This window comes from Phycomyces blakesleeanus, assembly GCF_001638985.1.
Source record: "Phycomyces blakesleeanus NRRL 1555(-) unplaced genomic scaffold PHYBLscaffold_11, whole genome shotgun sequence".
NCBI lineage: Eukaryota > Fungi > Mucoromycota > Mucoromycetes > Mucorales > Phycomycetaceae > Phycomyces > Phycomyces blakesleeanus.
The window spans coordinates 341234-354978 of record NW_017265144.1 but is presented as its reverse complement, the minus strand read 5'-3'; the positions used below and the strand labels follow the sequence as shown (position 1 = coordinate 354978).

The 13745-nt window shown below is 35.1% G+C and overlaps 7 protein-coding genes across 7 annotated transcripts; 2 read left to right on the top strand and 5 right to left on the bottom strand.

Annotated features, from left to right (window-relative positions):
- Window positions 1-603: 603 nt before the first annotated feature.
- PHYBLDRAFT_65833 (hypothetical protein) lies at window positions 604-1479 on the top strand (the record flags this gene model as incomplete). Its single annotated transcript, XM_018441539.1, has 2 exons — window positions 604-993; window positions 1393-1479. The coding sequence occupies 2 exons, from the start codon at window positions 604-606 to the stop codon at window positions 1477-1479; spliced, it is 477 nt and encodes a 158-aa protein (XP_018291273.1).
- A 2888-nt stretch (window positions 1480-4367) lies between these two features.
- PHYBLDRAFT_168584 (hypothetical protein) lies at window positions 4368-5353 on the top strand (the record flags this gene model as incomplete). The annotated part of the gene is made up of 3 exons (XM_018435895.1): window positions 4368-4693; window positions 4763-4886; window positions 5258-5353. The coding sequence occupies 3 exons, from the start codon at window positions 4368-4370 to the stop codon at window positions 5351-5353; spliced, it is 546 nt and encodes a 181-aa protein (XP_018291272.1).
- A 424-nt stretch (window positions 5354-5777) lies between these two features.
- PHYBLDRAFT_145634 (hypothetical protein) lies at window positions 5778-6238 on the bottom strand (the record flags this gene model as incomplete). The annotated part of the gene is made up of 2 exons (XM_018431499.1): window positions 5778-6070; window positions 6145-6238. The coding sequence occupies 2 exons, from the start codon at window positions 6236-6238 to the stop codon at window positions 5778-5780; spliced, it is 387 nt and encodes a 128-aa protein (XP_018291271.1).
- Window positions 6239-6763: 525 nt separating this feature from the next.
- Window positions 6764-7123, bottom strand: PHYBLDRAFT_145633 (hypothetical protein; the record flags this gene model as incomplete). The annotated part of the gene is made up of 2 exons (XM_018431498.1): window positions 6764-7024; window positions 7091-7123. The coding sequence occupies 2 exons, from the start codon at window positions 7121-7123 to the stop codon at window positions 6764-6766; spliced, it is 294 nt and encodes a 97-aa protein (XP_018291270.1).
- A 332-nt stretch (window positions 7124-7455) lies between these two features.
- On the bottom strand, window positions 7456-7983 carry PHYBLDRAFT_145632 (hypothetical protein; the record flags this gene model as incomplete). Its single annotated transcript, XM_018431497.1, has 1 exon — window positions 7456-7983. The coding sequence occupies one exon, from the start codon at window positions 7981-7983 to the stop codon at window positions 7456-7458; it is 528 nt and encodes a 175-aa protein (XP_018291269.1).
- A 261-nt stretch (window positions 7984-8244) lies between these two features.
- On the bottom strand, window positions 8245-11260 carry PHYBLDRAFT_168581 (hypothetical protein; the record flags this gene model as incomplete). Its single annotated transcript, XM_018435894.1, has 6 exons — window positions 8245-8384; window positions 8875-8998; window position 9147; window positions 9185-10268; window positions 10364-10588; window positions 11200-11260. 6 exons carry the CDS (start codon window positions 11258-11260, stop codon window positions 8245-8247), a joined length of 1635 nt encoding a protein of 544 aa, XP_018291268.1.
- A 256-nt stretch (window positions 11261-11516) lies between these two features.
- Window positions 11517-13620, bottom strand: PHYBLDRAFT_65828 (hypothetical protein; the record flags this gene model as incomplete). Its single annotated transcript, XM_018441538.1, has 4 exons — window positions 11517-11589; window positions 11688-13142; window positions 13321-13411; window positions 13524-13620. 4 exons carry the CDS (start codon window positions 13618-13620, stop codon window positions 11517-11519), a joined length of 1716 nt encoding a protein of 571 aa, XP_018291267.1.
- Between the last annotated feature and the right edge of the window lie 125 nt (window positions 13621-13745).

Genomic DNA, 13745 nt, shown 5'->3' with positions numbered 1-13745 from the left:
GCTACCAAATCCAGCACCAAAAAGACCTATAACACGGCTTGGCGAAAATACGCAGAATGGTGTACAATACAAAAACATAACCCAGAACAGTACAGTCCTCCACGAGTGTTACAATTTCTTCTAGCATTCAACAATCAACATTACTTGACCTTTAATGGATACCGTACTGCGATCGCCTCAGTTCTAAAGCTACTTTATTTGAGTCACACTCCAATAGCAGACGTCCCAGAGGTTGTCCGATTATTTAAAGCAAAAAGAAGATCGGAAGTAGCTACCCCAAATGATTCTCAACTGGAAACGTGAAACATTAATATCTTAACCATCTATATACTCAACGTCTTGTCACCAACAGCGGCATTCAGCTTATATGAATTGCAACAAAAGACAATACTACTATTATGTATACATACAATGTGGAGACCTAGGAGCGATATAGGCCAATTACAGTTCTGCGATGTTCATTTATCTGCCCAAAGAGAGGAATTGCAAGGGGTCGCACTGCATATTAAACAACCAAAAGAAGCAAAACAAAAGACATCAAAACTCGGTTTACTATATGAAGACAAAGCTGAACTGTGTGCAGTGTGAGCGTTATATTTTTTTATGTTGCGTACCCAACAAAAACGCGAATCGTTACCAGAGGACCATATTCTTTTTTTGACATACCTTGACAAGTCATATGAACAAGGAACACCTACAAGTATTCGACCATTCACACTAGTGAGCTGGGTAAAAGCTCATATGGTAAAGGAAAGTGTTAGTGAGTCTTTCTTACCCCATTCGTTGAGGTCGGCAGCCAGCACAAAAGCCGTTTTTCTCGGAAACTCGTCAAACAAAGTTAAAACTCATGTCGGTTGGAGCTTGACATCCAACAGTTTCGAGGATTATTATTACAAACCTACAAGGCACCATCATGCCAGCACTCATATACAGAATTCAATTTTTCTACTACGGAGAACAGTGCCACTTTGTAATCCGAAGTGGAAGCAACAAGTATTGTATTAGGAACGACATACAATATAAGGTTTTTCTAAAACGCCACTCTTGCATGGACCGCATGACTGATATTCATCTCACTCCCCCCTTTTAATTTTATTTTTTTAAAAGTTATGAAATCTTCTGAAATTCTGTGCTTTTATGAGGATTTGGAACACTAGCTATTTAGAATCGATTAAAAAATTGCTCTTTCCTTTGTCCTTTTTTTTGAATTTTTAGTCTGCCTATATCAACTATTTTCAAATATTTTTTTTATATTGTTTATTGAATGAACTGTCCACCCGAAGATGAGGAAGTTAAAAAAATAAGTAATGCTTGTAAGAGATTCTTCTAGTTCCAGTCTTTGAATGTGCAAAAACTGCAATGGCAGCAACTCGGTTTATTTTAAAATACTAGTGTAGCGTATCAGTACAATTCATTGAAAAGAAAAGTGCTACTGCTGCAAATTTTCATAAAATCACAGAATTTCAAAAGATTTCATAATTTATAAAAAATAAAATTAAAAGGGGGGAGTGAGATGAATATCAGTCATGCAGTCCATGCAAGAGTGGCGTTTTAGAGAAACCTTATATTTTTTTATAAAATGATTGGGTAGGGGTAATCAAGTGTTTCAAAAAATATCACCACGGCTAGGAAAACTTTGGTGATTTATAAACCGGTTCGTTGGACGGGGTAGCTATTTGTTTCAGAAACGCCTTAGTGTTTCAGAGATCTTTTTAGATTCTTTTATAAATTGAATTAGACGGGCTAGTTTTTTTTTACATATAAATTTGATGCTTTTGTGAGGCAAAAAAAGAGATACCTTCACCATTCATTTTGTTAACGAATCTAAATATATCCTAAGATTTTCAGAATTGGTCAATACCCAAAAATCGCCCCGTTACTATTCGTTTATTAAAAAATCCAATGCTTTTCTAGACTCTTAGAAATAATTTCAACATATAATCAATCCTTCACTATTCGTTTTATAAAACCAATCCCCCAAGACTCTCTTAACTCTAATTTCATAAATGCATAACTTACCCTTCCCCCCACTTTCTCACTCCCCCCTTTTAATTTTCTTTAAAAATTACAAAATTACTTAAAACTCTGTGAATTTATGAGAGTTTGCAGCAGTAGCACTTTTTATTTTCAATAAAAAAAAGTTCTGATAAGCTATACTAGTATTTGAAAACACTAAAAAAAATGGAGGGCCAAATATTAGTTCAATAAAAAAAAAGCACTTAAATAATAATTATACTATCAAATATAGTCTTCTTCACCTGTAATTATTTTTTAAAATCTTACATGGGAATACATCAAATAGATAGTAAAATGACCAATTGTTTTTTTTATTAAATGTTTTCAAAAATGTAACTGTTGGGGATGCTTTAAGGACAAATAAAGATCTCTAAAAAAAAACCAGTTCGAGGCTCGGGTTGAAATTGTCTTAGGCCCTCTGTCTTCATCCTTTCATAGGCAAACGCTGTCCCCATCAAAGTTATCCCAATTTTTCGGGAAACACTCCTTTTTTTATTGACATTTAGTTGTAAGATTTTTTTTTGCAAATAATAACGGAATACAATACTTTTTTTTACAGTGTACATTATGAACACTATGTAAATTTCGAACAATACATACTTGAATCAAACAAAAATGCTCATCTAAATACAGTGCTATTTTATTAAACATACATATCAACTTCGGTACCCATATTGAAAATATATGTTCGCTTAAAACAACCCTCTTGCTCTCCGAAAATGGTTACCCTGACAATCAGAGCATCCTTCAGGCCGTAAACGATTATGAAAATTCCAACCATTTTACCATTAAGATCAAGTATAAAAAAAAATTAGACATCTTTCACTTTGCTTGTTCAAAGACTGGTGTTTATCGTGACAGTCGAAAAATCAGTGTTGATAAAAGAAAAGAAAATGCGCCTAACTCTTCTCTCACTGGATGCCCCTTTCTGTTAAGATTCTCTTATAAGCTGAAGAACCAGAGATATCTTTCTTTTCCCGCCCGTGGTGACATTAAACATTTCCACAAGCATCCTATCATCCCTGAGAATTTGGGTTCTTCTCATAAAAGAAGAATGTCCCTTTTGATCACTGAGGATGTCACAATCGCAAAGACAATGTTGGAGAATCACGCCAAGTCTCGATGTTCAAAAGGCAACAAGTGATAAAGTGACAGGAATGAGAAAATTGAGGATTAGCGATATAAATAACCTCAAATACAGTGCTACTCGTGGAGATGAAGGGTCAAACTATGCTGCTACGACACTCATTAAGAATATGGAAGCAAAGGGATTTAAGGTTCTGTACAAGTCCAATGAAACTAACAGACTGCCACACATTTTTTTCACAAATGAAACAATGATCAAAAGAGCCCGGCGATTTCCGGAGGTTTTGATTGTGGTTGCCACATATAAGACCAGCTGTGCAAAGATGTCATTGGTGTGTGTGGAAGATGTCAGTAGCCTTGGTGGAGAACTATTGAAAAGCTTCCCAATAGGGTTGGCCTGGGTATTCGATGAAAAAGAACCCAGTTATGTCTGGTTTATGGAATCCCTGAGAGCAATTGTACTCGAAGAAATCGAAGAAAGACCAGTATTTGTAACTGACAAGTGCAGGGCATTAATGAATGGATTAGATTTGGCATTTCCCATGAACACAAAGCTTCTCTGTGGCTGGCACATCCTTAATAACGTTTTCAAGATGGCTAAGAAGACAATAAAGCCAGGAAACGAAAGAAATACCTGCACAAACATGGTCAATCGTATGATCTTCAGTGACAAGCGCGAGGTTTTTGACGAGAAGCTTGAACTCTTCGAGTTCTTGTCTTCTTGCGAAGATCATAAGAGCAGGGAGCAGGAGGAGGAAGATGAAGAGGACTATGCAAAGATCGTAGAAAAAAAAACTTTTGAGATGTATTTCGAGAATGAGTGGATGACTTGTAAGGAGAAGTGAGCTGGCTACATCACCAGTTAATTTAGACATTTGGACTGTGTGACAACACAGCGTGTTGAGAGTGACCACCATGCTTTGAAAAGAAAAATATCTGCCATCCAGACTCTTGACTCTTCTTTTGAGCAAATATACATGTATCTTCTTCAGTTTGAAGGTGACTACCAGGACCATGAGCTGAATGAGGCGACCATTACAGATGCCAGGATATACAACGATGGTAATCTTCGTAGATTAAACCATTCAGTTTCCAGAATGGCTTTATACACTATACGCGCCGAAATTTTGGAAGATGTTAACCCTGATGAGCCTTGCCAATGCAGAGTGAAAGTGGTGTTTGGCCTCCCTTGTCGTCACAGTCTTCCGAGAGATCGTGTGTTGACTTTGGCCGATATTTCGGAAATTTGGCTTCTCTCCTCAGCTATGTCTTGCCGAAATGTGACTAAAGACACCAGTGCTGTTGATAGTATTATTATCAAGGAGTCTGCTCCATGGATGAAGTCTGTTTCTCGGCTTGAGAAACATTTTCGGCGCTGTGAAGGTGAACATCAAGTTCGTGACCTGATGACAAAGGTGAACAGCTTCATTGAAAATACCAAACAATATTTTGATCACCCTGAGATGATCTTCCCTGTGACTAGTGAGGTCAAAGCTCCTGGAAGACTAAAGCAAGTCAAAAGAAAAAAAATCTCTCCCAAAGAACTATGTCTTGCGCAAGCGCATAAATCTTCTTGGTCAGAAAAGGCAGAGTAAGTCTACAACATAAACACACATGATTGCACAATCTAATACCTAGATTTTATCTTTATATATCTTAGAGTGGTGTTCGAGAGATGTGTTCCTATCTCCCTTTTTATCACCATTTCTAAGAGGCCCGTTGCAAGACTACGTACTGATATAGCACTCCTTCCGCCAGATGGAAGGTCTCCAGCTCTACTCATGGTGAAAGCAATTTCTTTTCGTGGTCTTTGAAGTGCATACTGTGTTTCCAGCTTGGTTTTGAGGCCTTTACACCCGGTTTTCTCTCATGAAATTTATTGCATAGCTTAACCCGGCAATATTAGTCCGTTCCGTTTCTGTAGAATAATCATTCCCAATTCTATATATACTTTCACCCTCTGTCAAAAAAATATTGCATATATCCTAGCAACCTGTCCACTGGATGTAAAGCATCATGTAACCCCACATAACTCTCCAAACAAATAGTTTAATTTCACATTGTAATAATCAAATTTTGAGACTTTATCAATAAATTTGAGCGTATCAATAGCTCTGTATAAACTACTTCTAAGACTCTGCACAATGTCACATAGGTTACTGTTTCTATACCTATCCAAATAAATTACTCTTCGGCTCTCATTGTGTTGCCTACATGCCACAGTGCGCAAGGTCTAGAAAGAAAGCCATAATAAAATATTTTTATATGTTTATATTGCTGTCCCCCTCCTTTCAGGTATAGCCGAATTTCCTGTACTTCTGTTCCAGAATACAGCACATAATTACTTACGAATAACTAAATTAGAGACATATATGTATATTTGATTTTTAGATGATTATTCGTAGCTAATTAAAGCTGTTATGAAAAAAAGGTGGTGTTACACTGCAGAAAAAAGGAGGGATTCAAAGAGTGATTTTGAAGAATGCCTATGGTATTTTTTTTTCAAAATTGTCTTTTGAATCGCCTTTTTTTGTTTAGACGGTTATAACATAAGTAAAACTATTAAACCATAATGCAGTTAATATGCCTTATGTTTGCGTGTCAAAGAGATATGATAAATATTTTTGTATTTTAGAAAACTTTTGTATCAAAATTAACTTTATTTTTTTTAGGAATTAAAAGAAAATGCTAATTTTTAGACCAATATTCCTTTGAATGTGAAAGCAGAGAGGGATTGATCCATTTCTTGAGCCATCATCAAATTCTAGATCCAATGGGGTTTCGTCATTGACTAATAGGATATACAACTTTTCCATCAGAAGCTTTGCCTTGTCTATTACTTCTACGATTGGCAGCATTCTTCTACCAAATTCCTCGACTAGTTCTGGAACCTTTAAAGGCGTTAGCCTGTTTACACGGCAAACATAGCTGGTAGGAGAGTCCATAACCAGTAAGATTAACTTTGCTTCTACAAATAAGTTAATAAGTGAATACTAGTTCAATTTTTAAAGGTAATTTTAATTTTATGATATTCTTTAATACCCATGATTAGAAATCCCACTACGGTCAATTCGCAAACAAGCGATGGAGAAGAGTTTGTTATGTGCACAAATATATCTTTCAGTACTTTAGGCATCTTAAATGTCCCTTCTGTCAAGCCTTTTGTGTTATCAGAAACACCAAATCGGCCACATTCGGTGGATCCAAAATTTTATTGAATTTGCTTGAAAGAGCATGTCAACTTTTTCTTCCTGGAATTTTTCGTTCAATTGGTTCCGTACTAGCAATGGTTCTATCTATGTTTTTGGAGGCAGAATAAGAAGAAAATTAACAAAAGTTAATTCACATCGAAGTTTAAAGTATCACTATGCATACTTACTGTTTATAATTGCAAGTTAATGAAAACTATTTCATCTTCTTCTTAACTAGAACACCGGAAGAGAGTTTCCACAATTTTTCCGGGTTCAGTCTACCGTAAATAGGCTTCTTTAGCCCATATCTTTCAGAAGAAACTCGACTGAATAAGATGAAACTTGCTTTTATCATATATAGCAATATGTATTATTATAAAAGAAAGATAAAAAGAGAGAAATGGAAGTTACTATAAGGTGTAGCCACGGCAAGCTTTTATCACTGCTTGTATTCTATCTGGAATACTTGTCTACAAGAGCAAGAGGGAACTTTCTGGGTCAAGTATCTCGCACACCTGAAGATTGCAATCCTTGAGGACTTTTTGCATTATTTTGTAGATCCTTTTCTCTCTTGGACCTTGGTTTTCAGAACACACCAAATATGATTGCTCGAGCTCAACTCTAGACTTTCTTTGAGTCAGTTGCTCAAAGTAATTCTCTGGTGCTTGATAGTGTGATGGATTGCTGTTCAAGTTATATTCATGTGGTTTGCAAGCAGGGGCTGAGAGGTGCTGTTGGTTTTATAGGACCCAAAATAAAGCGGCCATGTTCAAACTCATAACTTTCGTCTAGGATACAGGCATCTTGTTCTTTTTGTTTCTTGATGACATGAGGGATTGAGTTGTAAGAAAAAGGCTTTTACAGAAGGAAAACAAAAAATATGGTAGTTTATGAGACAAGCATCTATTCCTAGTAGAGTGAATGTATTGTGCTTAGTAACTTTTTGATAGATCAGATAGGCGACACAATGTCAATTAAGATAATTTTCCTGGGAGCAAAAAGAAAGGGGTTTTTTATTAAGAATAAGAATGAGCACCTTCTTTTTTATTATTATTAAAAATAAAACAATAAATCGTCTCAAGGGCAGAGATTGCACATAATACACATTGAATAATAATGATAATGATAGTGATAAGAAGTGTGATATTAAAATTGATGGTTGTTAGCCACCATAAACTTTATTAAAGTTTTCCTCAAGTGCTTTCTTGACTTTTTCTTCTGGCCAGTTGTAGAGTTGAGCTATTTGCATTGTTGTTTTTGTTATATTCTCATGTACTTTATGCTTATATTCGTTTTCTCTCTTAATTCGAAGATCATGTTCAAGAACTACTAGCTTTTTCTTATACAAGTCTTCAATTTTTGCCTCTAGAGCCCTGCTGGACTCCCTTAACTCCTTCTTCACTTTTTTCGTAAGATCGGCATAGTCGATTTCTCTCTTTCTGCGTTTTTTGTAAGATTTGGCCAAAAGAGGACGAGGAGAAGGAGGGGAGCAAAGTACGGAAAGGTCATAATCCTGGCTGCTGTTTTCCTCGTTGTCTCTATTGGTACTTGTGTCAACTGATTCTTTATCCAAGCTTTCTTTACTGTCGCTTTTCCCCTCAAAGTCTTTAAGTTCTTCTAGTTTCATTGGCTTGGTGGTATCAGAAACAAGCGGAGGAGTAGCCTTTCTATCACCAATAGCCTCTTCCATTCAGATAAATTTGAGGCAAGATTTTGTAAAGGAATAAAATAAAATAAAACAATTGTGTAGAAAGAGGATACGTTTTTATGTATATACACACACATAAAATGGTTGCATCACCCTTTATTATATGGCGTACAATTTCGACACATTAATTTTTTGTTTGTTTGTTTTTCATTAAACGCCCAAGGTCCAGAAGGGTCTTTTTTGAATATATAGGCCGGAAAATACAAGGAAAACAAATGTAAAGCTAAACTCAAAGGTGAGGATTTAGGCAAGTAACTCGAAAGGAGAATATATGAAAAAAAGCGTATTAATGCTATAGAAAAGCTCTGTAAAATTGATACTTTTGGATTTTGTTGCACTCAACGAAGAAGCACTATCATTGTTTAATGAGACAATTTGTATTTCTACATAGAATCCAATTGAGTACCATAATAACGTAAGCTAATTTTTGCTTTGTTTTTTTAAAGAAAGAAAGAAAAACTCGTAATATAAAAACAGCTAATCGACTTTAAATCCACTCCTATCTCTGTCTCACTAACCCCAATAACCCAAATAACCTTTGTTTAACCGAGTTAACATGAGTCCAAAGCGATCCATAAGCTCAAGTAGTTATAAGACCATTGCTCCCATACACACTAGGCCAGGTGTTATTATTGGAAATCAAAACATATAGTGTTTCCTGAGACACTCGAGCCTCTACAATCCTAGTTAGATCCAATCCTTGCGCATCTCAAAGAAACATCTTATTATTCAATTGGGACTATTGACAGAAAGTATCATATCTCAGAATTAAAAGCTCAAAGCAATGAGATAGTTTATGCACTGAGAATCTATGTATGGCCATTGAGTAAGTAGAGTTGCCCCAGAACAAGCGCCGGATTTCATCAATCTTACCATTCATAGAGACCACACCTTCTTGAGTATGGCTCAACAGTAGTCTCACTACACAGTTCTGAAACCATATCAACGCCCACACCGCCGACGCATTATTTGCGCCTTGATTTCTGCCTCTGTATTTCTACTTGGTTGGGAAACAGTGTCCCACAGCATTTTTGTGTAGTAGAAAAAGCACTTTTCGCCTCTATTAAGGTCTCTTCAAATAGTATGATCTCCTTGCCAATATGTTATGTTTAATCCTTTATTATTATATGCAACAAGAAACGTACGCTATAATTTGAAATAAAAAAATGAGTTATGATATTACTTTGGTAAATATCCAATAACTGTAGCAGAAGTAACGAGTCCAAAAGGAATGATTAAGGAAGGGACTAGTAATATTTCAGTGGTTTTTTCTGCATTTCTCTCGATACAAAAAACACAAGTGGAAATGGTACAAATCAATAAAGGGCAAAGGAACCAGGATATTACAAGCCATTCTGTTACGCTGTGACTATTATAATCAGCCCATATACCCATAAACAAGAGCACTATAATTCCTGCAAATGCAGTAAGAATTTCGATAATGTCAGCTCTAAGTTTCGCTGTCCTCGCTTTTTTTCTCTTGAGTTTGTCCAAACATTGAGATATAATAGAGGCGTCGGTCTTAGGTAGAATTCCACTGTCTTCATTTTCGATCAAAACAGGGAGATTATCTTTAGATGATTCGGTGTTGTCTTCGTTTTTGGTTGAAATAGAACTGACATCTTCAGATAATTCGCTTTTGTATTCTTTTTTGGTTGAAATGGGATCATCGTTTTTCGCCGATGTTTTTGTATTGGCATCTTTGAATACACTAAAGGCCGATGTTTGCTTATGTAGAGCAATGAGAGAAACTGTCTGGAGCACTGACATTATAGTGTATATAATAATGATGACCTTTACCCATCTGTCTCCGTCTATTTCCATGCATTCAATCGTCGTAAAAAACAGCTGTCCAATTGTAGCAAATGTTTCAAGATATGAAGAATCGTCCAGGCGGTGGACCATTTCAAGTTGATCGATCATAGTCTCTGTCATGGTATTAGCTTTGTCATATAGTAGTCGCTTTTGATATTTACAACATGAACCTGGGCCAACAACAACCATTATGTCAGACTTGAAAAAGTATTCCTTCTCTTCATCAATAACTTTCTCGGAGCCGATATATACAGAGTTGGTTAAGATACAATGCTTGATCTTCTTTGCTTTTTTGTGGCCTATTATATGCAAAAAAGCTGCCAGGTAGGGTGTATTGTCTTCATCATCAATCGTAAAACCTTCTTTCTTAACATCCTTGACTAGTTGATCTCTTAGCCTGGCGACATTTGAATGTCGTTTGTGTAATTTTGTTTGGGTATCATCGTCGTCCTCTTTATCATTTTGGTGTTAAATAGTGATATATTTTTCAAATTTAGAAAATATACTAATTCCATCGTGATTGTATGCAGTTGTTCTTCTTCCTTACGTGCTTCTTGGTCTTTTTCTTTCTCGTAGTGTCTTAATAATAATTTGTATCCATCGATACCGAGTATTCTGTCTCCATTAAATGAAACATATATAGATGTCACTGCAGAACCGATTCCACTGAATGGATACACGAGAGCTGTCAAGCGAAGTCGAAAAGTAAAAAAGTCATGAAAGCCTGAATCTGTTCTGACAGTTACGACATGTGTCAGGTAACCAACAAGGACTGTCCGTAAAATTGAAACAATAGGAAAATTAATGATAGATGTATTATCGTCCTGCTGGCTTGGTGGAGCATAGCATTTAGGTATAAAGGATAATATTAAAAGAGATAAAAGAAGCACTAGTATTTGTAATTTTACAGTGCAAATAAAAACAAGAGAAATATAGAGGGATAGTAGGGATATTTAATTGGTATTTATTTATTTTAATTATAATACGAAACTTATTGGGAAGATAGAGTATTTATATGATGCTTTCAAGTGATATAATGTATAAGATTCAAAGGCTTAGAATGCAAATGGCGAGAATGCTCAACCATTCAAAGCCTACGCAATATAATTCTATAGCTAAAATAAGTTCTAATACGATTACACTATAGTAATATTAGGTATGCGTTTCGTATTATGTTGGAATAAGCGGGCATCTTAGTAGTCTAAAGACAGTATATAGCTTGGTTATTATACTTGAGGAATATTTATTTTGAGGACATTAGAGGTAGTCAGAGACTAGTACTGCTAGTAATAAAGTAGTGACAGGTTTAAGAACAAATGCTAACACAAATGTTAATGTTTTGATACACAAGCTAAACTTCAATTTGAGTTTATGACCAATAACCATAAGATAGATGGCTTAAAATGTTTGCAAATACTTGTGTATTGCATACTATAAAAGACATAGTGGCTGTTGTGGCACAACCTGAAATAAACACTGAATACCTGGAGTGGTTTTTTTTTTGTCAAAGATCTGTAACTCTTGAGGTAATCAAGAATTTTAAAAAGCCAAAATAAAAGACCAGATAAGCTTTATAAAGGAAGCCATACTGGATATATATATATAGATCTTGTCTCCTTTTCCTTCATTTATTTTTTTAAATGGGTATGGATGAAAAGACATATACCTTCAAATCAAAATGTACATAGTATTGAGCGGTTTTAAAGAAGTGTGAAATTAGCCTGAGGTAAGGTAATGAAGTGAGAAAGTACACTGAAAGTAGAAAGAGATATTCTGATAAATATGTCATAAATGTTTTATGAATTTTATTAATTGCAACAAGAGATATACATTATCATTTGAAATACAAAAAAAATGAGCTATACTATTACTTTGGTAAATATCCAATAATTGTGGCAGAAATAAGAAGCCCAAAGCAGGTAATTAACAAAATACCCATCCCTATGATACCTAATATATCCATGGTACTTAAAAAAAACATGAAATAGAGAGCTAAAGGACTAATAATCCATGAAATTACAAGCCATTCTGTGACACTATGATTATTATAATCTGCCCATATACCAAGTAGCAAGAATGATATTATTCCTGCCAAAAAACAAAAGACATTTACATCTAATTTATCATAAAAAGACTTATGTGGAGGTACATTATTATGATAGTGATCATATTTAATAATGACAAATCGGTCATATTTTATGACACTAAACGTCGCTGTTTGCTTATGCAATGCAATTAGAGAAACTGTCTGAAGTACTGACATTATAGTGTATATAATCATAATAAGCTTGACCCATCTGTCCCCGTCTATTTCCATGCATTCAATCGCCGTAAAAAACAGCTGTACAATTGTAATAAATATTTCAATATACGGGATGTTGTCGATATAGTGGGCCGTTTCGAGTTGATTGATCATATCGTCTGTCATGAAATGGGTATCATTTAAGTTTATTTTGTATTGATAATTACAGGCTGCTCCAGGACCATTGATAGTCAGCCCTTCAATGTAGTTCGAGTCTTCTGCGCCACCAGTGTTATTTTCCGAGCCAAGGATTAAAGAATTTGCTAGTATACAGTGTTTAATTTTCTTTGCTCTTTTGGGTCCCATTATATGAAGAAAGGCGGCTAAATACGCTGCATTTTGAGGGTGATTAAGATTATTTTCTTCTCTGGTATCCTTTACTAGTCGATTTCTTAGGTTTACAACGCTTGAGAATTTGTTGTTGGTCTCGTTATATTTTGTGTCATAATCCTCGTCATTTTTGGATTCGGTTGCAGATTGACCATCCAAGGAGAATGAGTCTGATGATGTTGACCTTGAGTCAAATGATACTCTCTTTACTCCATCTAATAAAGTTGACTTTATTCCGTCCATTGAAGCCGTTCTTGTTCTGTCTAACGAGGCTGACGTTGTTGAGTCTGGTAAAGCTGTTATTGTCGAGGCTTGTAAACTTTGGTCGTTCTTATTTTTGACTTTGAAGATTTCTCCTTCGATTTCTTTATCGTAGCGTTCCAAAAAGGGCTTATACTTGGTGATTTTGAGTATTTCATCTCCATAATATGCTTTGTACATAGACCCCAATATAATGCCAATTTCACTGGAAGGAAATAGAAACCCCATAATACGCCGTTCTAGCGTAGAAAAGGTACTGATACCGGTTGTAGGGCGGATGGTAACGATATGTGCTATGTAACTGACAAAGACAATCCGCAAAATTGAAACTACAGGCAATTTACTGATAAATGGAGAATCATCTTGCTGAATCGGCGGAGCATAGCATTTGGGTATAAATGCCAATAGTAAAATACATAAAATAATTGATAATCTTTGTAGAAGCATTCCACAACATAGAAATTTACAAAAAAAAAAGAGATTAAGAGGAGTAGAGGAGTAGAGGAGTAGAATGATAATAGGCTGTTTGTTTGGTATTATTACTTTTATTAGAAGAGCACCCAATTAATTGGGAAAAAACAAAGTATTTATGTGATATTTTCAAGTTGCACAATATATAAAGTTTAAAGGCTTTGAATCCAGAATTTTGAGGATGTTTATCATTCTGGATTGCACACAATATCAATTTAAAGCTAGCATAAACTTTAATATGATTACAATACGGAAATATATTGTATGAATTTTGTATTTTTGTTGCAATAAGGAAAAGGATATTTTAACCCAGTATATAGATAATACAGCTTATTTTTTATACTCTGATAAAATGCACCATAAAGACTAGTTTGATATAGCCAAGAACCGGACGTGAATAGAAGCAGATTATTGAAAGACTTAGGAACCTTTGTCACCATATGTTTTTTTTTCCATCTTGATAAAAAGTCAGAGTTCGATTTGAATCTAGGAAAAAAAAATAGCCACAAAATAGTTGGCTTGAAATATTCTCAAAAACTAGTATATTATTTGTGATAAAAAGTAC